Below are 27962 nucleotides of genomic sequence, written 5' to 3' on the forward strand. Positions count from 1 at the left end.
GTCCCAGAGAAGCAGGAGTTTACCAATCTTCCCAGATGGAAAGGCGCTCACAGGGAGCTGGGGCAAGATCCTAGGAGAGGCAGGGATGTCATCAGGCTCCCAGAAGCACTAACAGAGGAGGTGCGTCTGGGGGGAGAGCACACCACGCACCCTGGGCCCAGCTCCCTAAAGGGCTGGAGCCAGCGCTCTGTGGCCCAGGAGCAGCTCAGGCGACAGCTCTGCAAGGAGGGGGCTGCGAAGCCCTGGGAGTGCAATTCCAGCTGTGAAGGCCCGGGAGCCAAGGGCGCTGGGGGACACAGCCCAGGATCCTGTGTCCCCCCGGGACAGGCGGAGGCCGAGAGGACAGAGGGCAGCAAGGATGCTCCTGCTGCCATGTGGCCCCGAGCTGTGCAGATCAGTGCCCCCCGCCCCCGAAGCATCCAACACCTGCAGACTGGGAGACTGTGGAAGTTACTGCGGGAGCTGACTCCAGAGCTGGAGAGCTGGCTACCACCACTGTTATTGTTCCTCCTGGTGTCACCTTGTTCCTGGGACTGAGCAGGGGCCTCACAGGATAAACAGCTCCCACTGAGCCATGCACCTGGCAGGGTGCTGGGCAGCTCCCCCAGGTGCAAACACCTGAGAATCAGAACAGCAGGACTCTCCCCCAGAAGACCAGCTGGAAGGACAGGGGAAAAGTAAGTTCTTGACCAAGAGCGCTAGAAAGTTCCCTGGAAGTCGAGGGATTTACAGTATAGAATCAAATTATACTCCTCCTTGTTTTTTGTTTTCTGTTTGTTTACCCCTCCCCTTTTTTCTTTATTTTTTCTCTCTTTTTTCTCCTTTTTCCAGTACAACTTGTTTTTGACCACTTTGTACTGAGCAAAATGACTAGAAGGAAAAACTCACCACAAAAGAAAGAATCAGAAACAGTCCTCTCTCCCATAGAGTTACAAAATCTGGAATACAATTCAATGTCAGAAAGCCAGTTCAGAAGTACAATTATAAAGCTACTGGTGGCTATAAAAAAAGCATAAAGGATTCAAGAGACTTCATGACTGCAGAATTTAGATCTAATCAGGCCGAAATTAAAAATCAGTTAAATGATTGGAGATGCAATCCAAACTGGAGGTCCTAACGACGAGAGTTAATGAGGTAGAAGAACGAGTGAGTGACATAGAAGACAAGTTGATGTCAAGGAAGGAAACTGAGGAAAAAAGATAAAAACAATTAAAAGATCATGAGGATAGACTAAGGGAAATAAATGACAGCCTCAGAAGGAAAAATCTACGTTTAATTGGGGTTCCCGAGGGTGCCAAAAGGGACAGAGGTCCAGAAAATGTATTTGAACAAATAATAGCTGAGAATTTCCCTAATGTGGGAAGGGAAACAGGCATTCAGATCCAGGAGATAGAGAGATCCCCCCCGCTAAAATCAATAAAAACCGCTCAACACCTCGACATTTAATAGTGAAACTTGCAAATTCCAAAGATAAAGAGAAGATCCTTAAAGCTGCAAGAGACAAGAGATCCCTAACTTATATGGGGATAAGTCTTATATTAACAGCAGACCTCTCCACAGAGACCTGGCAGGCCAGAAAGGGCCGGCAGGATATATTCAGGGTCCTAAAGGAGAACAACATGCAGCCAAGAATACTTTATCCAGCAAGGCTCTCATTCAGAATAGAAGTGGAGATAAAAAGCTTCCAAGACAGGCAGAAACTGAAAGAATATGTGACCACAAAACCAGCTCTGCAAGAAACATTAAGGGGGACTCTGTAAAAGAAAGAGCAAGTCCAAGGAAACAATCCACAAAAACAGAGACTGAATAGGTATCATGATGACACTAAATTCATATCTTTCAATAGTAACTCTGAATGTAAATGGGCTTAATGACCCCATCAAAAGGTGCAGGACTTCAGACTGGATAAAAAGCAAGACCCATGTATTTGCTGTCCACAAGAGACTCATTTTAGAAGTTAGGACAGCTACAGCCTGAAAATAAAAGGTTGAAGAACGATTTACCTTTCAAATGGTCCTCAAAAGAAAGCAGGAGTTGCCATCCTTTTATCAGATAAATTAAAGTTTATCCCAAAGACTGTTAAGAGATGAAGCGGGACACTGTATCATACTTAAAGGGTCTATCCAACAAGAGGACCTACCTATCACAATCATGAATATTTATGCCCCAAATGTGGGAGCTGCCAAGTATATCAATCAATTAATAACCAAAGTTAAGAGATACTTAGATAATAATATACTTATACTTGGTGACTTGAATATAGCACTTTCTACAATCGACAGGTCTTCTAAGCACAACATCTCCAAAGAAACAAGAGCTTTCAATGATACACTGGACCAGACAGATTTCACAGATATTTATAGAACTTTACATCCAGGGCAGCCCCGGTGGCACAGCGGTTTAGTGCTGCCTGCAGCCTGGGGTGTGATCCTGGAGACCCGAGATTGAGTCCCACATCGGGCTTCCTGCATGGGGCCTGCTTCTCCCTCTGCCTGTGTCTCTGCCTCTCTCTCGCTCTCTCTGAATGAATAAATAAATAAATCTTAAAAAAAAAGGAAGTTTACATCCAAATGCAACTGAATACACATTCTTCTTTTTAATAAATTTATTTTTTATTGGTGTTCAATTTGTCAACATACAGAATAACAACCCAGTGCTTATCCCATCAAGTGCCCCCCTCAGTGCCCATCACCCAGTCACCCCCACCCCCAGCCCACCTCCCCTTCCACCACCCCTAGTTCATTTCCCAGAGTTAGGAGTCTTCCATGTTCTGTATCACTTTCTGATATTTCCCACTTATTTTTTCTCCTTTTCCCTTTATTCCCTTTCACTATTTTTTATATTCCCCAAATGAATGAGAACATATAATGTTTGTCCTTCTCCAACTGATTTATTTCACTCAGCATAATACCCTCCAGTTCCATCCACGTTGAAGCAAATGGTGGGTATTTGTCATTTCTAATGGCTGAGTAATATTCCATTGTATACATAGACCACATCTTCTTCATCCATTCATCTTTCGATGGACACCGAGGCTCCTTCCACAGTTTGGCTATTGTGGAAATTGCTGCTATAAAGAGCGGGGTGCAGGTGTCCCGGCGTTTCATTGCATCTGTATCTTTTAATACACATTCTTCTGAAGTGCACATGGAACTTTCTCCAGAATAGTCCTTTTTTTAAAAAAAAAAAGCAGAATTATTCCTTTTATTACAAAACTTTTATTACAAAAACTGATTTGGGTCACAAATCAGGTCTTAACTGATACCAAAAAATTGGGATCATCCCTTGCATATTTTCAGACCATAATGCTTTGAAACTAGAACTAAATCACAAGAAGAAGTTTGGAAGGATTTCAAACACGTGGAGGTTAAGGACCATCTTGCTAAAAGATGAAAGGGTCAACCAGGAAATTAGGGAAGAATTTAAAAGATTCATGGAAACTAATGAGAATGAAGATACAACCGTTCAAAATCTTTGGGATACAGCAAAAGCAGTCGTGAGGGAGAAATACATCACAATACAAGCATCCATCCAAAAACTGGAAAGACCTCAAATACAAAAGCTAACCTTGCACCTTAAGGAGCTAGAGAAAAAACAGCAAATAGATCCTACACACAGCAGAGGAAGAATGAAATAGAGACCAGTAGAACTGTGGAACAGATCAACAGAACCAGGAGTTGGTTCTTTGAAAGAATTAATAGGATAGATAAACCATTAGCCAGCCTTATTAAAAAGAAGAGAGAAAAGACTCAAATTAATAAAATCATGAATGAGAAAGGAGAGATCACCACCAATACCAAGGAAATGCAAACGATTTAAAAAACTTATTAAGAGCAGCTATACACCAATAAATTAGGCAGGATTTGAATCCAGATATTGTTTTCTTTATATGGAGACTTTTTTTTTTTTGACTCAGCAGTATGCCAGTTATCAATGTATTGCCTCTAGGTCTAAATTCATACTTCATTGCCTGCTCTGTAAAAGTGGGTCTGAGCCCTTGAAATCTGTTTCCTTTGCCAGCTGGCACAAAAGCTTTGTTAGTAGAGGGGGTTTTTCTGGATTGGAAGTGCCCATTCAGCAGTCTCCTGCAAAGCCTCTCCTGCTGTGGATGTGGCTTCACCTGTGCTCATTTCCATAGCATGAATCTTTTCCAGCACTTAGTTCCTATAGTAAGCATGGCTCATGCAGTGAACTTGTCTTGCCCAGCACTCAGCTATTTCAGTGATGCAGTGTCCCCAGCATCCAGATCCTGCAGGTTGAGTAGCTTCTCCAGTGCCAGGTTCCTGAAGTATACAGTGGTCAGCAAACTGCAATGGCCAGAAGCTTCTTCCTGCATCTCCTTGGGCAGTTTTTTCGCAGAGTGACTCCAGTAGAATACCTTCCCATGAGATACTTTCCCTGGCATACTTGAGGATAGATTTCTAGCAATTTCTAGAGGGCAAATGCCCAACAGCTTCTACTGGCATAGTGGCATGGCAAGTTATCTACCATTTAGTGAGTATAGCCATGCCTTTCCAAGATCTGGATTTCAGCCCTGGGGGAGATGTGGACTCTTCTTTGAGTGCTTTTTTCTCAGCCTTACTGGTAGTTGCTGCACCTTTTATTTAGTACTCCTATTTTCTTTAGTGTTTTTCTTACCCTTTACTCATTATTTCAGTCCTTTTTTTAAAAAAAAAAAGCAGAATTATTCCTTTTATTACAAAACTTAGTGATCTAATGACTTCTGTACTTTTCCTTATAAGAATAAGATATAAAAAAAATCACTACTGATGTTCAAAATTGGAAACCAGATAATCAGACCAAAAAAAACCCACATTTATTTCAATTGTTCAAAATGCAAATACAGCAAGTCAGTTCACAATGTTTCAAGATACAGTTTTAAGTATAAAAGTATAATGAAAACTTGATATACAAAAATGAAAGGGTAAATAGCACAAATAAAGCTCAATTAAAAACAATTTCAAGTAACCCAAAAACCTTTAGACTAAAATATCCCATTTATGACAATTTGGAAACTCCTTAATTTATAGATACCAGTAGCACATTGCTGTCTGAAAGGGCTTCTCAGAGAAGGAGAATCACCCTAAACCAGTCAGCTCAGGACCAGAGTGGAAGTTCTTGGGGCGGGCTATTCTGGATTTGGCCATCTCACTCTCACTGTCGATCCATAAGGTTCGACCCATGATACTTGGATGTTTAGGCAAATTCTAGAAAATGTTTAAAGTTCAATATGAGGCCAACACCCTGCTAAGAGATACTGAAATGGCCACTATATCTTTATAAGATTTTAAAGACCAGTCTTAGCTTCAGGCCTCTGGTGTTACGAGGGAAAGACAGACTGATACTTCTTCCATTACTTAGAACCTTTCTGTAAGGTTAGCAACACGGCCTTTACAACCTCCTCACAAAAATCATACTTCGTTATAGATTTACTTATTTCTACACATACATAACTTTTTACATAAAAGTAGAAAAAGTTCCCGCTAGGAAGATAATTAAAGGTTGTTAATGTTCTTTGTATCATTTAGCAGCCAAGACACATGTTTATTTCTGCTCCACAGAAGCAAGGTTAGCTATTCGCTTCAATTCAGGAAGGCATGTGCTTTCAGGATGGTGGAGATGAGATATTTATTGCATCTTTTTCTAAATCTTCTTCATCTTTTCATTATAGGCAGTAAATTTGAGAGTCTGTTCCGAAAATTCTATCCCACCATGTAAATGTGGAAGCGTAGTTTCCGATAAAGTTCATGTGGTGGAAATCATGATGCCGAGAACCAGCATAGAAAGGGATCAGATTTAAAGGGTTCAGGGGAATGTCATAGCCACAATGGACATCAATAGTTTCTATCAAACTAATGGTCACCCATGCCCAAAGGAGAATGACATGATCACATAAAAGCATGATTCCAATGGAAAATCCAGTTCCAAGAATCAGAGTTTCCAAAGGATGTGCATATTCAGCTTCCATTCCAAATGGAGCCTGAAACTAATGATGATCTTTATGAATATATTTATATATTCTTTTGTGATGCAAGAGCCTATGCAGGAAATAGTGCCAGGTATCCTCAATCACCTCACAGCCAAAGCATCTTGCCAAAAGCATATACTACCTTGATTCTTTCCCAATCATAAGGTATATTAAAATACTCTGTAAAATAATAAGTTCCACAGATCAAAGGAAGCTGGATACAAAAGTGATTAAAGAGAAGTACTTTAAAACATTTCCATTGGTTTTCGCATGTTTATCCTTTTGAATTTTGTACTTTTTCATGAAAGGTATTAATTGAAACAAAAATTCAGGTAAACAGAACAAGAAATAAAGAACTTTGTGAACTATCAAGAATCCCCATGTTGCAATCTGGAACTTTGTGTAATTATTCAAGATATAGTTCCAAGCATTTTTAAATGGTTCTTGTAGAGGGTTCTCAGGTAAAAGTGAATCTACATACTCCACAGCCAAGGATGCTGACCTAAGATGCTGATACTTTCATTTGTTGCCATTTTTCAAATCTCTGCAGAAAGCCTTAGAATTCTGGCTGAGCCATTTCAGTCCTTTCTTATACTACTCTTTTTTTTTTTTTTTTTTGGCATTCAATTGTCCTTGATCAAATTACTGTGCATTTTCTCTTCTCATTAGACCCTAACTAATACAAGTAGTTAGCTTTGTGGTTATAAGCATGGATCCTGGTACTATCACTTATGAGTAACCTGGGGCAATTTATTTGTAGGGGTTTACTGAAATAATATATTTAAATGCTTTGTACAGACTTTTTTCAGTAAATAACAATTTTCATCATATTTTTAAAAATTAAATTTTACTTAACATACAGTGCAATATTGGTTTCTGGAGTAGAACTCAGTGATTCATCACTTACATGCAATACTCGGTACTCATCACAAATACCCTCTTTAATACCCAACACCTGTCTAGCCCATCTCCCATCCATGTTCCTCCATTAACCCACAGTTTATTCTCTATCATTAAGAGTCTTTTAGGGCAGGGCACCTGGGTGGCTCAGTGCTTGATCCTGGGATCAAACCCTGCGTCAGACTCCCCACAGGGAGCCTGCTTCTCCTTCTGCCTGTGTTTCTGCCTCTCTCTCTGTGTCTCTCATGAATAAATTAATAAAATCTAAAGAAAATAATCTCTTAGGGCTTGCTTCCATTTCTCCTTCCCCCCTTCACATATGTTCATCCGTTTTCTTTCTTAAATTTCTTTCTTTCTGTCCACATATGAGGGAGATCATATGGTATTCGTCTTTCTCTGACTTATTTCACTTAGTATAATATACTCTAGCTCCATCTACATGATTGAAAATGGCAAGATTTCATTCTTTTTTATGGCTGAGTAATATTCTATTATATATATAATATAAAAAATAGATTGCTATATAAAATAAAATATAAATATAGGGGATCCCTGGGTGGCTCAGCAGTTTCCCGCCTGCCTTTGGCCCAGGGTGAGGTCCTGGAGTCCCGGGATCAAGTACCCCGTCGGGCTCCTGGCATGGAACCTGCTTCTCCCTCTGCCTGTCTATCTCTCTCTCTATCATAAAAAATAAATCTTTAAAAATAAATAAATAAATAGAATAGAATATGATATATGATATACTATATAGGGATCCCTGGGTGGTGCAGCTGTTTAGCGCCTGCCTTTGGCCCAGGGCGTGATCCCGGAGACCCGGGATCGAGTCCCACGTCGGGCTCCCTGCATGGAGCCTACTTCTCCCTCTATGTCTCTGCCTCTCTCTCTCTCTCTCTGTGACTATCATAAATAAAAATAAATAAATAAATAAATAAATAAATAAATAATATATATAATGGACATTTGCGCTTGATGGATATTTGGGCTCTCTCCATAGTTTGGCTATTGTTGATGCTGCTATAAACATCAGAGTGCATGTATGTATTTTAATCTGCATTTTTGTATCATTCAGGTTAATACCCAGTCATGCAATTGCTGAATCATAGGGAAGTTCTATTTTTAACTTTTTGAGGAACTTATATACTGTTCTCTTGAGTAGCTGCACCCCAACAGTGCAAGAGAGTTCCTCTTTCTCTGCATCCTCACCCAAACCTGCTGTTTCTTATGTTATTAATTTTAGCCATTCTGACAGGTATGTAGAGGTTTCTCATCATGGTTTTGATTTGTATTTCCCTGATAATGAATGTAGTTGAGCATCTGTTTCATCTAGATGGTCTGTTAGCCATCTAGATGTCTTCTTTGGAAAAATGTCTATTCATATCTCCTGCTCATTTCTTAACTGGATTATTTGTTTTTTTGGTTGTTGAGTTTGGTAAGTTCCTTATAGATTTTGAATACTACTAACCTTTTATTGGATTTGTCATTTGCAAAAATCCCATTCTATGGGCTGCTTTTCAGCTTTATTGATTGTTTGAACTCTCAATAGTTCATTTTTGCTTTTGTTTTCCTTGTTTTCAGCGACCTAATAAGAAATTGCTACAGTTAAGGTCAAAGAGGTTTCTGCCTGTGTTTTTCTCTAGGATTTTTAAGGGTTTTCTGTCTCACATTTAGGTCTTTCATCCATTTCGAATGTATTTTTTTGTATGGTGTAAGAAAGTGGTCCAGTTTCATTCTTCTGCACATGCTGTACAATTTTCCCAATACCTTTGTTGAAGAAACTTTTTTTCCACTGGATATTCTTTCCTACTTTGTCAAAAATTAGTTGATCACAGGGTTGAGGGTCCATTTCTAGGTTCTCTATTCTGTTGCATTGATCTAGGTGTCTGTTTTTCTTTTTGTTTTGTTTTGTTGTTTTTTAATATATTTTTTAAATAATAAATTTATTTTTTATTGGTGTTCAATTTGCCAACATACAGAATAACACCCAGTGCTCATCCCATCAAGTGCCCACCTCAGTGCCTGCCACCCAGTCACCCCCACCCCTCGCCCTCCTCCTCTTCCACCACCCCCAGTTCGTTTCCCAGAGTTAGGAGTCTTCCATGTTCTGTCTCCCTTTCTGATATTTCCCACTTATTTTTTCTCCTTTCCCCTTTATTGGAGTTTGATATGCCAACATATACTATAACACCCAGTGCTCATCTCGTGAAGTGCCTCCCTCAGTGCCCATCTAGGTATCTGTTTTTGGGTCATTACCATACTGCCTTGATGATCACAGCTTTGTAATATAGCTTGAAATCCAGAATCATGAGGTCTCCAATTTTGTTTTTCTTTTTCAAAATTGCTTTGGCTATTCAGAGTCTTTTGTGGTTCCATATAAATTTCAGGGTTGTTTGTGAAAATTGCTGGTGGTTTTTTGATAGGAATTTTATTAAATGTATAGATTGCTTTGGGTAGTATAGACATTTTAACAGTGTTTGTTCTTCCAACCCATGAACATGGAATGCTTTTCCATTTCTTTGTGTCCTATTCAATTTCCTTCATAAGTGTTCTATAGTTTTCCAAGTATACATCTCTTACCTCTTTATTAGGTTTATTCCCAGGTATCTTATTGTTTTTGGTGCCTTTGTAAATGGAATCAGTTCCTTGATTTCTTTTTCTGCTGCTTTGTTATAGGTGCAAAGAAATACAACAGATTTCTGCACATTGACTTTTTAAAACTTTTATTTATTCATGAGAGAGAGAGAGACAGAGAGAGAGAGAGTGACAGAGGCAGAGGGAGAAGCAGATTCCCCATGGAGCAGGGACCCTGATGCCAGACTCGATCCTAGGACCCCCCAGACCATGATCTGATCCAAAAGCAGATGTTTAAGCAACTGAGCCACCCAGGTGCCCCCTGAACATTGATTTTATATCCTGTAACTTTGCTAAAATTCATGTATCAGTTCTAGCAATTTTTTGGTTCTGAGGTTTTCAACATATACTCTCTGTTGCCTACAAATAATGCAAGTTTGACTTTTTTCTTGCCAATTTGGATGCTTTGTATTTGTTTCTGTTGTCTGATTGCTGAGGCTAAGATTTCCAGTACTATGCTAAACAGTAATGGTGAAAATGGACATCTTTGTCTTGTTCCTGACTGTAAGGGAAAGGCTATCATTTTTTTCCCCATTGAGGGAGATATTAGCTGTGGGTCTTTTGTATACAGCCTTTGTGATGTCAAGGTATGTTCCCTCTATTGCTATTTTGTTGAGAGTTTTTATCAAGAAAGGATGCTGTACTTTGTCAAATGCTTTTTTTTTTTGCATCTATTGAGAGGATCATGTGTTTCTATCCTTATTAATGTGGTGTATCACATTGATGGACTTTCAAATATTGAAGCTCCCCTGCACCAAGGAATAAATCCCATTTGATTGTGGTGAATAATTCTTTTAATGTACTGTTGGATTTGATTAGCTAGTATCTTGTTGAGAATCTTCGCATCCATGTTCATCAGGGATATTGGCCTGTAATTCTCCTTTTAATGGGGTCTTTGGTTTTGGAATTAAGATAATACTTTTGATTGGAGCATTTAGTCCATTTACATTTAGAGTTATTATTGAAAAATATCGGTTAAGTGCTGTTGTGTTACCTACAGAATTGGTGTTTCTGATGATATTCTCTGGTCCTTTCTAGTCTGTTGTTTTTGGAGATTTTTTTTTTTAAATCCACTCAAAGAGTCCCCTTTAAAATTTCTTGCATGGCTGGTTTAGTGATCACAAATTCCTTTAGTTTTTGTTTGCCTGGGAAACTCTATCTCTTCTATTCTGAATGACAGACTTGTTGGATAAAAAGTTCTTGGCTGCATATTTTTCCCTTTCAGCACATTCAGTATTTCTTTCCACTTCTTTCTGACCTGCCAGGTTTCAGTGGACAGATATGCTGTGAACCTGATTTTCTCTTATAGGTTAAGAACATTTTGGGATCCCTGGGTGGCGCAGCGGTTTGGCGCCTGCCTTTGGCCCAGGGCGCGATCCTGGAGACCCGGGATCGAATCCCACATCGGGCTCCCGGTGCATGGAGCCTGCTTCTCCTTCTGCCCGTGTCTCTGCCTCTCTCTCTCTCTCTCTCTGTGACTATCATAAATTTAAAAAAAAAAAAATTAAAAAAAAAAAAACAAAACCTTTTTCCCTGTTGTTCCTTTCAGGATTTTTTCCTTGTCTTTGTATTTTGTGAATTTGACTATGCTATGCTTTGGTGATGGTTGGTTCTTGAGTTTAATGGGAGTTTTCTGTGCTTCTTGGATTTGGATGTCTAGGTTTTTCCACATTTAGGGAATTTTTCAACTCAAATTTTCTCAACAAAACTTCTGCCCCTTTTTCTTTCCATCTTTTGGGATACCTAAGATATATTATTATGCTTTAATAAGTTCCTGAGATCCCTATATCTACCTTCATGGTCTATTACCTTTCCTACCCTCTTCTTTTCAGTTTCATTATTTTCCAAAATTTTATCTTGTATATCACTGATTCACTTCTCTGCTTCACCCATCCTTATTTTTAGGGCCTCCACTCAGGACTGGATCTCAGTGATAGCATTTTTAACTTCAGCGTGACTAGATTTTAGTTCTTTTATCTCTGCAGTAAGGGGTTCTGTAGTGTCTTATATGCTTTTTTTTCAAGCCCAGATAGTCTGCTTTTAAAAGAATCTAGATCCCATTAAACAACAACAAAAAAATAGATAAAGTAAAATACAATGAAAGCAAGTTAAAAATGAAAATAATATAAAGTATACACAATGGAATATTACTCAGCCATTAGAAACGACAAATACCCACCATTTGCTTCAACGTGGATGGAACTGGAGGGTATTATGCTGAGGGAAGTAAGTCAGTCGGAGAAGGACAAACAGTGTATGTTCTCATTCATTTGGGGAATATAAATAATAGTGAAAGGGGATATAAAGGAAGGGAGAAGAAATGTGTGGGAAATATCAGAAAGGGAGACAGAACATAAAGACTCCTAACTCTGGGAAATGAACTAGGCGTGGTGGAAGGGGAGGAGGGCGGGGATGGGGGTGAATGGGTGACAGGCACTGAGGGGGACACTTGACGGGATGAGCACTGGGTGTTATCCTGTATGTTGGTAAATTGAACACCAATAAAAATTATTTTAAAAAAATTTATAAAGTATACATAAAATTAATATGAAAAAGGAAAAAAATTAAAAATAAAATGAGTGAAAAATAATAATTAAAAAATGAAGAATAAAATACAAAGGTAGGTAGATAATATTTTCCCATACAGCTGAAGATTTACAGCTCTATAACTCTCCATGAGCAGTAAACTTTGTGTGATTTGTTTTCTGCTGGTCTTCTGGAAGAGGGCCTGTTGCTCTGATTCTCAGGTGGATTTGCCCTAGTGAAAATGTGCCTCCAGTGCATGGGGAGACAAGGTTTGGTAAGCAGCTCTGGAGTCTGCTAAGTGGTGCTATTTTGCTCCCTGAAGGCTTTCAGCCATGATTAGCAAGATGAATATGGCCACACCCAAGTCTCTAGCCCAATCTGAAAGTTTTCACCTCCCACTCTTCAGTGAGACTCACAGAAGAGCAATCCATCACATTTTTGTCCCTAGTTTTGGTCAGAACCCTGCATTAACCCTGCCTGTATCTGAACTTTTTTATCTCATACTTGTGACTTTCAGAACTTCAAATTTTAGGGACTCCTGTGGTGTGGATCTGTGCTGTTCTTCTGGGGGAGGGAGTCCCCCCATTTTCCAATTGTCATCATTGTTAATAGCACAATTATTTTTTTCCAAAAAACTTACTGAGCCTCCCTGATTCAAGTGCCTTTTAGGTACATTGGAAATCCAAGTGGGCATTTACAACTGTTTAGATTTAGAATTTAGCTAGGCTTTGAGGAGAATATACTAAGAAAAGATGGGCTGTAGATGCTTTCAGGTAGAGCTGAAATTCCCACATCTGAGCGTTCATCTACCCCTGTCCATGAGCATGTCTCTTATTATGGTTAGGAATCATAGATTACCTAAACATCAAGTTCAGAGAGGCAAACCACAGATCACACTGCCCAAAAACCAGGCAGGGTGGAGACACTGCCTCTCAAAGTTTTCCACAACCTGGCTGCAAGTTGTTCTCAACCCTAGCATGGAGTAGCCCCACTTCCATATCTCCTAGTAGACAAACTGGAGAAGTACATTCAGGGAGATCATTCTATCACCCCTCTTTTAATAGTTGTAGGGAAACGAAGAGGAATAGCGATCCATATTCCAAAGGAAGAAGTAAAAACAAAAACTCAGAGCAGACTTGCTCATTGGGTTGAATTACACAATTTTTTCAGTAAATTTCATTAGTTCTTAACTTATTTCAATTAGATCTGTTATGCTTTATATTATTTTTATTGGAATTTTTTTCTGAGGCTATTTAGCGATAGTATACTTATCTTTTTATGTAAGGGCTAAAGTAATGTTTGGATATATGGTTTGCTGCTATTATTGAGCATGGTTCCATGGCAGAACAAATATTTCTTAAATGAATGAATCAATTTTTGGTACCTAAGTCTTGATCCATAAAGATGTTTTCATGGTTATGTGCTATGTAAAGTGCATGAAAAATCTCAGCTTAAAAATGCATCTAGAGCAGTATTGTCCAGTAGATGATGGAGATGTGTATATAACACATATAACATATGCTATATATATGTTACTTTAAAAAATATTTTATTTATTCATGAAAGACACACACACACACACAGAGGCAGAGACATAGGCAGAGGTAGAAGCAGGCTCCACGCAGGGAACTCAATATGGGACTTGATCCCAGGACTCCAGGATCATGCTCTGAACCAAAGGCAGATGCTCAACCACTGAGCCACCCAGGTGTCCCAGTATATATATGTTATATATTAGTGATATGTAGGTCAGGTAACTAAAACAGAATTTTAAATTTCCACATGTGATTGGTGGCTATCATATTGAACAATACTTTTCTAGAGGACCAAGATCATAACTAGTAGTAGATATCATCAAAGTAGTAGTATCATCAAAAGTAGCTGATAGTAGTACTAAATACTTGTTAACCTTTATGTGCAGACTGTGGATTAGTAAAGTAGCCTGCTCCAAAATTCTTCTAAGAGTTAAATTACAAAATCAACACAATGTGGATGAGCTGAGATATATGCTAAAAACACAATTCTTCCTGGGCGAGAAGCCAGAGGAACAAGCTGACAACTACTATTAATGGAATTAATGCCATCAATAAGGTAATGTTAGTTAATATTATCTATTATTATTATTTTATATTACTATTATTACAAGGGTTTGTTAAGGGCCAAATACTGTGTTAAGTGTTTATATGTAATGTCTTATTTGAGCTCCATAACAACCTGATGAGTGAGTGTTATTATTCACATTTTAAAAATGTGGAAACAGGAACAGAGATTAGGTAACTTGACTAGGGTCACACAACCAGTAAGGTGCATGGTGTGGAGTTAAAGGCAGCTCTTATGGATTCCAGTATATCTGTTATTAACCATTTATTCTACTGAACAGAAATAAGCATGTGAGGCCATGTACATTTAACACTACATAGTGTGGTGTCCATCCAAGACCCTGTGAATTATGTTTGTAAAGTCACTCCTTAGTAGGGAAAAGTGTCACAAATGACTTCAAAGGAAAGGTGACCTAGAAGACATAATGCCTTTCATTTTGATTCCATCCAAAATATATTCATTGAGCAGCTTCTTGGGATGCCACATACATAGCACATTACTTCACACAAAGTTGAGTGTTTTTTTCTGCCCTTGAGGAGCTAAATTATACTTTGTAGATATGCCTAAGGGGGAAAATGTTTGTTACCACAATAGCAACATTCCAAGTCACTTTATGATTTTATTTTTATTCTCATTTAAAAGATTGACATGTGACTTTACCCTTCCATCCTCTGAGTCTGTCAGCACAAATGAGCTTCTGTGGATCTTATTAACCTGAAGATATTGACAAAATCCTCTTTTTGGCCAGCAAAGGAAATGCTACGTAAAGGGACCCCCTGGGAGGACTCCCAGATAAAATATAGAATACTCAGTAACATTTGATTTTCAGATAAACGACATATACTTTCCATAGTATAAGTATGTCTCAAATATCGCATGGGGCATATGCTAAAAAGCCATTGTTGTTAATCTGCAATTGAAATGTAGTTGGGCATTTTATATTTTATCTAGCAACTGTACTCTAGAGAGATTGCCAGTTAAGAATTCCATGGATATACTCTTCCAGGCCATAAAGGCCTCTCACAAATTATGGTAGTGTGGCCAAAATTGTTTTTTTTCCCCCAAAATTCTTATAACTTAGGACAGAACTATCTGTAGTCAGGAAAGTTTACCTAGAAAAGGAGCAGCAGATTGTCCTTAAAGCAAGGGTAGGCAAATGAATTGACAGAAAGAGCTGTTTCAGAAGGGCAAGCCCAAAGCACATACTTCAGGCAGGGTCTATGCAATGGGTCAGTAGGAAGCCCCCTAACACAGAGAAGAGAGTGCTGGGCTCCCCATTCACTTCTACGTATAAGCAAGCCTTCTGGCCAGCTCAGTAGCAACATCCAGGTCACGTTTCACATAATACAGTGGTCAAAGCCTGGTCTCCCTTCTTTATGAGGAGAGCTAAGAGATACAAGGCAGAATGGGTAGCACTGCATCATGCACAATAATGGCAGGAAACAACCAGTTGCCCTCTGTGAGTACAGAAGGCTTCTGTAGCCATGTGAGTTAACAAAGCAATGGTTCTCAAACTTTGTTGGCATCAGCTCCATCTGAAGGGCTTGATAAAGCACATATGGCTGGGCTTCATCCCCAGAGTTTCTGACTCAGTAGATCCAAGGTAGGATGGAGAATTTGTATTTTAAAGAAATTCTCAGGAGATGCTGCTAGTGCTGCTTCAGGACCACAGTTTGGGAACTGCTCTAAAGCGGGGTTTCTCAAGCTTTAATGTACACCTGGGGACATCATTTAAATGCAGAATCCTAACTCACCAGGTCTGGGGTGAGGCCTAAGATTCTACTTTTCCCAAAATGTCCAAGGGGATGTTACTAAGTTGCCAAGCTCCAAGGAAGTAGTTCTCAAGCCTGGGTGCATGATAGAATCACCCAGGGAACTTCTAAAATTTCCATATTCCAGATCAATTCATTCATAATTTTGTGGGTGGCATCCAGGCATATGGAGCTATAAAGACTATTTTTACTGCCAGCTCCTCCCAAAGATACACAGAGATTCCTACACCTGTGATGGAGTCATTGCTTCTCAAAACGGAGGCTGACAAGAAAGGTACTGACTCTGACTTCTGTATATCAAGATAGAAGCTGTTGAGGTATTAAAATGCTAAATATCTGAAGAGATGGAACCTGATGCAGGCTTTTTCTCATCTGTAAAATGGGGGAAATAATAGTGCTATATCACAGAATTTCATAAAGACTGAATGAGAGGATCTATGCTAAGTAGCTGGCATAGGGCCAGGTGCTCGATAGATATTTTAAATAATAATATTATCTGTCATTGTTACTACAATCCAACTGCCCACCTGAAAATTATAAAAAATTATAAAAAATTATACTTATTTCTCAATATTACAACCTTCCACATGGGTGCCAGACCAAATCTGAACTACTCTATTGGCAAGTGATTTGTCTGCTGTGGCCAGCCTTGTGTGGAAAGCTCTTCCTTCTATTAAGTTCTTGTAGATTCCAATAATCAATCCTAGTTAAACCCCTTAGATTGCTATAGCACAATTCTCATTTCCCTTCCACATAAGATTCATTAACTTTTAAATCAGTATTCCTTAGTTCTGTCATGGATTAACCGTTCTCTGTTCATATATGCTACATTTCTCATTACATTGTTCATGATTTTTGCCATCCTGACTGATAATTTTACATACTCTCTGGTTTGTTTACATCTCAAGTCTCAAGACAATTTATCCTGGTGTAGTCTCATTAGTGTAGAGCATTAGTGTAGTGACTCACCTTCTTGTTTTAGAAATCATACTTATATCACACAAAGTATGCACCAGTGTTTTTGGTGGCTACATCACTGTTCGTTTTGAGCTTGCTGTGGATTAAAGCTGGAGAATTTCTTTCCTATGTGTTTGCTATACTATGCAACAGAAGGTCTTAGCTTGACCTTGTATGGTTGGTTTTTTTTTTAATAACTGATATGTAAAATCTTACACACTTACACTTTAACACTTCACATTGTTAATTTGTCCCATTTCCCTGCCTCGTGAGATTTTTTTTTTTTTGAATTTTGATTCTATCCTTTAGTAAAATCATTTTCTCCCAGCTTTTTTACATACACACTTTTAATAAACACATTTTTTTTGTAGTTTTAGTCAAGTTATTAATTGAAATGTTGGACAGCTGGAGCCAAAAGGCAGGCTTTGCATAAGGACACTAGACATGCTCTTCTAGGTTGAGAGGTATCTTAGCACCATTCAAATGATTACACACCCACCAATTGTATTATGTCGATTATTTCACCATTTTGCCCAGATATATTTACGACCACATTAAATTCTTTGTTATGGCTCATTTTGTCTACTACATTTTCTAATCTACTTAATCTTACAAAATAGGAAATAGTCTGAAATGATTTGTCCTTGAGAATCCATGCTGGCTTGTAGTAATTGTTGCATCCTTATTCTCTCTTAACTATGCCTAGAATTAATACCAAGCTCACTAGTCTACAGTATCCAGAATTTTTTTTCTGATATTAGAAAAAAATATGCCTACCTCTAATACTTACCATGGCTTATAATTTTTCAGTAAAAATTGCATGAGTCAGCAGTCCCACTGTTAAATCTCACAGTACTGTGGAATAGAATTAATGTAGAGGTGAGACGTTATTTAGAGTTGATAGTTCTTTCCTATCTTAATTTTCCCTGGGTTTTAGTTTCTTCTCATGAGTGTTTCATCTTTTAATACTAAATTCTGCAATAAATAGAATATGCTAAGATACATAAAACTCCTGATCCTGAACAGACAACTGGGCAATGAGGATTCATGTTTGTTTCTTTTCTAAATTGAGATATAATTGACATTATAACATTATATTAGTTTCAGGTGTACAGTAGGATTCAATATTTATTTAAGAGGATTAATTTTTTTTAATAATTTTTATTTTTTATTGGTGTTCAATTTACCAACATACAGAATAACACCCAGTGCTCATCCCGTCAAGTGCCCCCCTCAGTGCCCGTCACCCATTCACCCCCACCCCCCACCCTCCTCCCCTTCCATCACCGCTAGTTCATTTCCCAGAGTTAGGAGTCTTTATGTTCTGTCTCCCTTTCTGATATTTCCCACACATTTCTTCTCCCTTCCCTTATATTCCCTTTCACTATTATTTATATTCCCCAAATGAATGAGAACATACGATGTTTGTCCTTCTCCGATTGACTTACTTCCCTCAGCATAATACCCTCCAGTTCCATCCACGTTGAAGCAAATGGTGGGTATTTGTCGTTTCTAATGGCTGAGTAATATTCCATTGTATACATAAACCACATCTTCTTTATCCATTCATCTTTCGATGGACACCGAGGCTCCTTCCACAGTTTGGCTATTGTGGACATTGCTGCTAGAAACATCGGGGTGCAGGTGTCCCGGCGTTTCATTGCATCTGTATCTTTGGGGTAAATCCCCAGCAGGGCAATTGCTGGGTCGCAGGGCAGGTCTATTTTTAACTTAAGAGGATTCATTTGAGAGTCACACAGGGAATCTTAGTGGAAGCCAACGGGTGCCAAAGAGCCTATCTCCTCCATTTTCCCCACCCCAAGCTATTTATTTCTTTGAAATTTACACATAACAGCAGTTTTCATCTCTGCCAGACAGCACTTTCATTCATTTATCAGCTATCTTGCTTCCTAAAGCCCAAATACCCAAGCATAAAACATCTTCTCAAATATTCAGAAGTTAGGTGATTAGGGTGGAGTTTTATTTTTTCATTTTTCAAATCAACAGATCTTAGTTTTAGTATTAAGTTTGGTTATGAGAACACAGATGTATACACTAGGCACCATAAAGCAGTGACCAACATTTGCATTTTAGCACAATAATGAACTCTCCAGTCCCTTTACTTTGATAAAAAATGTTAGGAGTATGGAAATGCAAAATGAATTTTTGAAATTGCTTCAAAACTTTTGTTCTTTCTCTGCTCAAAGTCTGCTAATGAAGACAGTAGGCTCCCTAAGTCTCATCAACATCTTTGTGCAAACACGGGTTTTTACAGATGTTAATGGAGGTGAGAGGTAACGATCTGACTTTCTTAACATCTTAATCAATTATCCTGGCCACTGTGGGGCTTTTTATTGCAGGATGGGGTGTGTTGTGTTTTGATTTTTAAAGGTATTATACAGTTGCTTAAATAAGCAAATAAAAATATTCTCCTAAATGATTGAAATTTGTTAATTTATTTCTTTCTAAAGTTTGTACATTTACATATATCATATACATATTTTAAATCTTTCACTATTTTGCATAATTTCTATTACATAAAAGCCACTTAAGTTCAATTGATTTTGTTGTTGTAAAACAACAAATTATCCCCAACTTATAAAAACACAGAACAGTTATATTCATAAACATTTACACAATAGAGAAAAGTACTATATATATATCATAGCTTCTATACATATCAGGTGACACACTTGTCTACATGGTTAGGTTTACTTTAACATCAGTGAAATGGAGTAGTATTTATATACAACTATTTTAATAAAAAATAAAGCAATTGTAAAATGTAAACTTAATTTTCAAAATAGTCTCTAAATGCTTTAACAATATCCGCATAAGCTACTGTTCCATTAAAAAGATGACCACCATAAATGCCATAATTCTCTAGGAGATGGCATGTCTTCAGTCTGGTGGGTGATAATGAGGAACAGGTTTCCAGTACATAATTCAGTCCCACTAGCTTACCTAAGTCTGCTAATGCTGACAGTCTGGCCACTGAAAAGGAGTAGGCTGCTATTTTGTCACTAATTACTTTCACAATTTGCAGGGAGTTATGGCACCAGGACTGCAATGAAACTGCAATGATTGGTGGAGAAAACTTTGAAGGTAAATGAAAGTTCCACACTGCCAATTAGTTTGAGTCACAGAAAACATAATCCAGTTACTAGGTTGGACAAGTTAAAAGCTTGTTCTATATTACAGGATACATATTACCACCCTCCTGCCTGTCCTACAGTAATCAAGGCTGACAGTATTGGTTCTCCACTCATATAAATTTCTGTTCTAGAAATGGGCTCCTAAAACCTGAGGTAGAAGAGAATGGAGGGAGGCATTTAGGCCTTTACCCAACAGCTCTCATCTAAACTGAGCAGAAATGCTAAGCAATAAGCACTGAGCAGAAATGCTAAGCAATAAACTTAGTGTTCCCTGACCCTTCCCACAGAACTGAAACATTATCCATTTCCAGAAATCTGGGTGCAAAGGCAAAATATGTGGTCTTGGTGTCAGTCAGAAAAATTTTAAAATACCTTTGTCATATGTCACCTCCAGTAACTCAGTCACTCTCAGAGTTGATATCTTTCCTCAGCAGGGTCTACTCATTAGAACAGCTGGATTCCTAAAGCCAGGGAAACAACATTGAAATCCAGGATGTGCCTGCTGCTCAGTAGAAGCCCAAGTGGAGTGGAAGGCCAGAAGAGAAGCTCCTCTTTGCAGAGAGAATACATTGTCATCCTCTGTAGTGCCCCAGTATTCAGGGGTCAGAGCAAGGAGCCTCAGACCTACAGTACTGTCCTTAACCGAGCTTTCTGAATAGGACTCTCTTGGGAGTGTCTAAAGTCTTATCTATGCAAGCTCACAGGGAAATGGTAAGTGAAACTCCAAATTTCTCTCCATTAACCAAGATTTTCAGGAATTGAAGTGAAGGTGTTTATGACACTATTAGTGAGAGTTTAGTTCTTTACCCTGCAAAGGGAAATATATTTTAGCTAAGTTTCTTTTCATCTCCATCTTTACTGTCATTGTTGATAGAAAAGTGCTTAACTGTTCAGCATAACTTCAATCTGAGCTTTCTCACCAGTATGGCTGAAAAGCGAATGTGGACAATTCATATTAATGCTCCTATGGTAAGCGCCTTTTTGCTTCTCTATTTGTGTTCCTTTCTCAAAGGAATGATCTCCAGGGCAAGCAGCAGTGCCACCCTGGTAAACAGTGAACATCAGCCTTCTGGAATGTCCCCATGGTACTGCAAGATGTTGGAGACTGGCTGCTTATGAATGATAAGAAAGCCTTCAATTTGGTGGATGTGATATATATGTATTCATATATTTGTTAAAAATCCGATGCTTCTCAAAGTCAGACTCTAGAGCTCAAACTCCTCCCTAGACCTTAGAAAATATTCCTGTGATGCAGTTTCCACCCACTTCGTTCAACATTTTTACACCCTGGCCCTTTGTGTTTTAAGTTTGTATAACTTAAAACATCCACTATGTATACATGTGTGCAAGTGTATGTACACATGTGGGAGACCTACATGTGTAAGACTTTCCCCTTACACACCTAAGGGGGCAGTTAACTGGTTCTGAATCTCTCAGGAGCAGAGGACTGACCACATGTATGTCTACCTTAAATGGAAGGCAACCAGCTCACATACTTCCCCCTCAAGCCCTCTGATTTCAATTTGGTCTAATTAGTCTCATTTGTATACCTTAAATAAGTATCCTGATGGCATTAAAAATCAGTGTGCATATATACTCTCTATACAGTGGATATTATTATCCATGCCAAATGGTTACTTGGCTTTATAACATACATGGCTTTATATGAAAAGTCCAAACATTTCAAATGATTAAGGCCCAAAACGAAACTTTATTTTTGCTACTCCTTTTATGTATACTTTCTGAATCAAATGGATTCTTTTGCAAATCACTATAATTTTTAGAAAGAAACACACTCTTGCAGAACAAAGATCCTTCTGGTTAGTCACAGAGCCAGTTTACTGCATGTCAATAACAAATTAGGAAATATGATATATTTGCAAAAATAGTTTGAAACTGTAGTTTAATAAAAAAAAATTCCAATGTAACTACCAACACACTACTGTAGACTGGAACCAAAGATTGGTCTTCCATTCTACAACTCCAATTCTCTGAATCAGATACAAAGAATAGGAGACAGTATTTTTAAAAATATACTGCACTCAACCACTCACTCAGACATACTCAGTTGCTGCTTTAAATACACCAAACATGCTGGTTAATATACATTTAATCTCTAATTATATATTTACACACTGTAAGATAAGCAGTAAGCTCAAACAACTAAGGCCAGTGGCTCTTCTTTGGGGAGAGGCAGGAAGAGACCTAAATATAAAAATATTAAATTAAGTTTTAACCTGGTCCACAGCCTGCCCTAAAATTCTTTTACTTGTGACACTAGATGCTAATTTGTACAACTGCAAACCTAGAATATAGTACCTGATCTTGGGAAACCCTGATATACTTTAACATTGTAATATTTCTTTAAATTAAAGAGGGTAAAGAGGCGGTGCTAGAAGAGTGGCTTGATCTACTGTAAAATAGACACAGGCACAAAAATGATATGGTGGGCACTTATTTAATTCTTCTGAAAGCTCTATTTTTCTGGACTAATTACAACAATAAAGAACATGTGCTTTAAAGCATCACAATTTGTAATAAGCCCAAAACTGCCAGTTTGAGTTTATGGTTAAGCGCCCAGAATACTGAAGTTTTTAAGACTGCATAGGATGTCTGTTTTTTCCCCCTCTTTCCATGTATCTAAAATTACAATGAGCTACCCCCTTAGTGTTGTACACAGTACACTGAAATAGTTTCACAAAGTTAGTTCAGAGTCATTTTGCCCTGGTGATTCAAAGATCAAAGATGGAATTTTCTAACATAAAATCTTATTAAAAATCTAATCAAAATATTTTAATTTAAGTTTAATAAAACAGTACCACTATATATATTCTCAATAACTGCATTATATAATCAATCCTATGAGGTTTTTACTTGCTTTTCATATCACACTGGTTATTAAAGATAAAAATAAATTTGATATACATATACCATATACTGATATACAGTCTACACAATGATACATATACATACGTACAACTATAAATAACCACAATACAACATTGGCAGGTGACAGAAAGCATTTTTTTTGATGTCTGACATACTATCGATATGAATATTCTCCAAAATCCTGCACTACTACAGATACACACATAAATTACAAAGAACAAGCCAAGGAGATTTAAGGAAACTGTATATACAATTACTTAACTTGCAATATTTTCTTGCTGTTGCATTCAAGTCAACAAACTATCATGCAGATTCAAGTATTTACTGACATTCTGTCTATGAAGATATTCTCTTTGCATGCAATGGGCGTTATTATCCTAAGCAGAATGATGCCCACTTGGGATTTGGATACTATAGGTACAAAAGGAGAGTGGCAATGGCTTTGGACTTTAGTCCCCCTTTTATCAGTGAGACATTGAAAAGGATTCTGAGAGGAGAAGCAATGACAAAGCACTTCCCTATCATTTGTTGGGATTATTTTATGGTGAACTACTGACCTTTAAAGTCTTGTAGGTGACTTGACAGTACAGGATGTCAAAAGGCTAATGGAGATATCTGTTGACCCAAGGCGAAGGCAGACGAATGGCCTGAACTGGCCTGGGAGAAGAGACAGCCAGAAAGCTTTGGAGCAAGGTAGCTGCAGAGGGCTCATCATTGCAGCTGCAGATGAGCCCTCTGCTGTCATACAGCTGCAGTCACAAAGCTGACTGATCTCTTTTTGTCAGAGCAAATTAGATGCTGAGAAAAGATGCTATTTAAATCCAAAGTCACACTATTATTCATTAACTAAACTCTACTTTAACAAGCCTTGGATGCCACTTTGGTTCTTTGTTTAACAGTGTTAATGACAATTGGAAAAAATTGTCATTTGAAAAGTGAAGAGATTGTTCACCGCTGAAACTAGGTAAGGTAGCTACCAATGTGCTGAAAACTTGACTAGGTCCATAAGTGCTAAAGTACAGAAATTTGGATCTATAAGGCTGAGAAACTCTCTGTGAATTCAAAATCCAATGACAACTAACTGTACTCAAGAAAGTCTGGCTAGTAAGAAATAGAGAAACTTCTGAAAAGTTCAATATTCTTCCCATTGTCTATGATTAGGGATAAAGACAGAGAAGAGGTTTAGCTCATACCAAATCAGGCCCTTCCTTACCTAAGAACAGATTTTCAAGCTTTTTACATCAGAAGGAGTAATAGGCCAGGAACAGCAGAAAACTCTCCTTCACTTTAGGTTGTATAAATTATTATCTAGCCTCAGAAGTTCTATGGTTTGGCCACAGGGTAAAACACAAACTCAAGAAACCACCTGTAGCTTGGCCTTGGAAAGCCAGCCAATTTTTCTTTCAGAATTAATTCTCTCTTATCACTCCTGACTAGGACATTGTCCTATCTTCTGAATTAGTATAACAGAGAAGTCTAGACGGTCTCACACAGTTGCTTTCTACCGTCTTTATCTAGGATCAATTGGAACTACAGTTTTACCAGTGGACTCTCCCACATATTGGTTTTACTTGAGATTAATTAAAAACATGGAAGTATTGCTTGGTTGAAGTAGGTGTTGCTAAACGTACCAAAATGTTTCTAAAAAGCGCACTTTAAATAAGGGCTATAAGCCTGGCAAAAAAAAAAAAAAAAAAGAGGACTCTGTATGCTAGTGATTAAGTTTGATTGCTATCAAGAGATTTCTGACACCTGTAAAAGTCAACATGCAAGGTGGGGGAACAAAGCCCGAAAACTCTCAAAGATTTTATACATTAGCCACGGTCAATTATGCAACAAGACTATCACCAAGGTGTTTTGATGACTATCAAGATTTTCTGTACAAAAAATATTAAGTGTATTTATGTGAAGGAGAATAATAATTTACCACATGGAGAGAAATCCCAAGGCTCCTGGTGCTGAGATATGGGTGAGAAGTGGGAATGGGAAGAAGGAAAGGAGAAGGAGAGGTCCCCTGTACTGTGAACAAGGTAGCAGGCTTGGAATAGCTGTGAAAGGAAATGTCTTCAATTTCTTCTGACTAGATATCATAGTAAAAAAATTATCACAAAGGAAAATGTGGTTGGCTATTGGCAAGACTCTTAGAATCTAGTCAAATCAGGGACCACTTCCTCCTATTGAATAAACTCTTGGCCTGCTAGGTGCACTGACAGCAAATAGGGCAGAAGTATTCTCAACCCATCCCCTGCAGATGGGCAACATCATGTCAGGGCAATCTAGGATCCTGGCTCACAGAAAAACCTTTTGCAGTTGTTTTTAAAGAGGAACTATGCAAACATAGTATATGGCAGCTTCAAAATGTCCTTCTCATCCATTTATCTATTAGCATATCCTACAGAAGTTCCTGTAGGCTAACAGTAGTAAGTCATATAATAGGAATAATGCTGTAGTGCTGCTGATGCTAACTGAGCATTTCAGAACTACTCTAAATGTCAGAAACACTGTAGCAAGGTACCATTTCATGTCTATTATATACTGTAAGTAAAATACACACAGACATTCTATATACACAGACACAGTCACACTATGGACAAACACATTCAAGCCAATCAGGGATGTTTATTTTTCTTTAGTTATTGAAGCTCAGAGATGATATAGTCTAGGTATTTTCTGCTTGGTATGAGTAAGTATCTAGGCAGAAAACAAATAGGTTAATTATTCAGATTTGAGGAAGAGAGATGATTCCCTCATGGAAATCTTGGATTTGGTCAGAAGCTACAAAAACGAATCAGGTACACAGCGCTATATTGGGAACTACCTTGTTTTTTGGGTTTGAAACATAAATTAGTCATTGCCTTCATGTAAACAAGATAGAGGGTTAGATTGAACTTTTCAAGGTGTGGCAAAATACTTATCATAAAGCAAGCAGCTACAACCTTAGCATGGGGTTTCTCTTTTCTGGGCACTAGCAAATATGGGCATTTATATAGGTAAAGGAAGTAAATGTTAATAAATAATCTTGTGATTAAATGCTGGTACATCAGAACAATACAGCATTAGAAACCACCATGGTTTAATAGCAGGTTTTCCCTAATTTACCAGAACCATGCTATTCATGCAGAGTCCCTGATTCTTTGGTCATAGTACCTTTAACTAATAAACTGAGCACAACTATAGCAAATATGTATGGGAGAGAAGAGTATTCAAAGTGATTCTATTATCTCTGAAGTCATGAAGATTATAGCTTTAATTATCACAAAGTATCAAGGTTTCAAAATCAGAAAGTTCTAACTAATAGAAGGCTCAATTTTCACTTTTTATACCTCTACAGGAGAATGTGATGTTTATTATCCTAAATTGCAAAGGGACCATCACTGGAAAAAACTCATGACTGTAAGGTTAATAAAATTTGAGTAGATAGAAAATAATGATTTAAAATAAAGTACTTGTTCTCAGGAGAAAGTTCAGTAGTAGCGGACTGAATTGGCTATCAAAAAGACTGAGATAAGAATAAACTAAGTAACCTTGCTTATGTAGCCAGTAGATTCCAGTTTTCCAATCACAATTCATTCAATTTATTACTTTCAGATTTATTTTAAAGAATCAATATTCATTGCATTGCTGAACAACTGCAGCTACTTTTTCCTGTCTTACTTTGTTTTGATTTAAAAAAGAACAAAAGGAGTTCTGTTTTCAACATTATTTTGTTAGGAAGACTCCAATATTTTACAATCAGGAGATAACACCATGCCTAAAATAACCTAATTCCTGAATGGCAGAGTATTGACGATAGAGATGATTCTGGATTCCTAGTCTAGACCCTGGGAATGAGGTAACAATTTCCTGCACACCAATGGCAAGCCTACTGCTACAGCTCCCCAAGAGTCGATTATTGCCACTACCCTTTAGGAAACAAAATGAACTTGGTGTCGTCTTTCCACAACCTTCAATGGCGAAAGATTTCACTTTCTCTTTCCTTCTTTGGCTGAAATGAAATCAATACTTCAAGGAAGCTAATGCACTTCTTAAGTTCTCCAGTCCTCTGATCTTCACACCTCCTATCCCTGCTTCCAGCAGAGTCAGAACTCAACAGTAAGTGTGAAGATGTATGCACATCTGCATCACAGTGGGACATCTTGATTCCCAGAATTTTAATTCTTAACTGAATTTCTGTGAGTGCTCAATTTCACCTCAGTGACTGAGCAAGATTTCACATATAAAGGCTTATATTAACTCTGGCTAGAATTTGCTAAACTACCAAGTTTGTCCAGTTAAATGTTCCACAAGGAATTTAATTTTTTAACCTTAAAAAAGTATAATAGCTGATTTGAGAATACATAAAACAATTGAGCAGAGTGCAAACAAGAAAAAACCAAAGGAAAAGTGACACATAATCATTCTGAAATCATGATCCCTTCCCCTCATGAAAAAGGTGCATTAGTCATCAAGTAGCAAAAAAAAATCATCAAAGCCAAGAAATCAAGAGCAAAGAGACAATCAGTACAGAAACTAACAAAGCTATGCAATAGAAAAGGTTACTAATGCACCATTTAGTCACAGACTGTTTAAAAAGATATTCACGGGTTTACCAGAAAGATCTTGAAAAACTCTATTTTGCTCCATGACCAGTACTTCCTGGTCACAGATGGATTCTAAGTAACTTTTTGCTTAATGCTTGGTGTTTCAGGTCGGTGATCTTTCCTCTCTGACACGTTACGCTTGACCTTGGCTGTAACTGGAGATGAATCTGGGTTCAGCGAAGGACTTGAATGTGACTTCTTCAATCCTACAGCCTCACTTTCATTGTTACTCAGGAGCTCCTTGCCTCCTTCTTTTAGAATGCTGACATAAATTTCATAACGGGTTTTCTGGAGGGAAAATCAGAGAAGAATGGTAGTCAGTACACTGTTCATAATGCATGGAGGAATCATGCTTCCTCAACATTAAGGCTCAAGAATGGTACATGCTGGAGGAGCTATCACCTCTGGTTGTGGGCAATCAGATGGCCCCTATTGCGCCGTCACTCGAGCTTCCCTCACATGACCTAGGCCCTCACTTGAACCTAGT

General features: G+C 38.1%; 1 protein-coding gene and 1 pseudogene across 20 annotated transcripts in view; both read right to left on the reverse strand.

Annotated features, from left to right (window-relative positions):
* Positions 1-2816: 2816 nt before the first annotated feature.
* PSD3 (pleckstrin and Sec7 domain containing 3) overlaps positions 2817-27962 on the reverse strand; it is a 577475-nt gene continuing 552329 nt past the window's right edge. For 8 of the 20 annotated variants that reach the window (XM_072763297.1, XM_072763299.1, XM_072763306.1 and 5 more), the window contains one exon: positions 2817-3170. In XM_072763297.1, coding sequence (XP_072619398.1) covers positions 2838-3170 — 333 coding nt within the window. In that variant the 3' untranslated portion in view covers positions 2817-2837. Of the gene's footprint in view, positions 3171-19288; positions 27764-27962 lie in introns of those variants that run through there. The other 12 variants (XM_025993716.2, XM_072763302.1, XM_072763304.1 and 9 more) reach the window with 3 other exon arrangements.
* On the reverse strand, positions 5622-6183 carry LOC112916279 (methylsterol monooxygenase 1 pseudogene; annotated as a pseudogene).

The sequence above is a fragment of the Vulpes vulpes genome, chromosome 7 (genome assembly GCF_048418805.1).
Source record: "Vulpes vulpes isolate BD-2025 chromosome 7, VulVul3, whole genome shotgun sequence".
Taxonomy (NCBI): Eukaryota; Metazoa; Chordata; class Mammalia; order Carnivora; family Canidae; genus Vulpes; species Vulpes vulpes.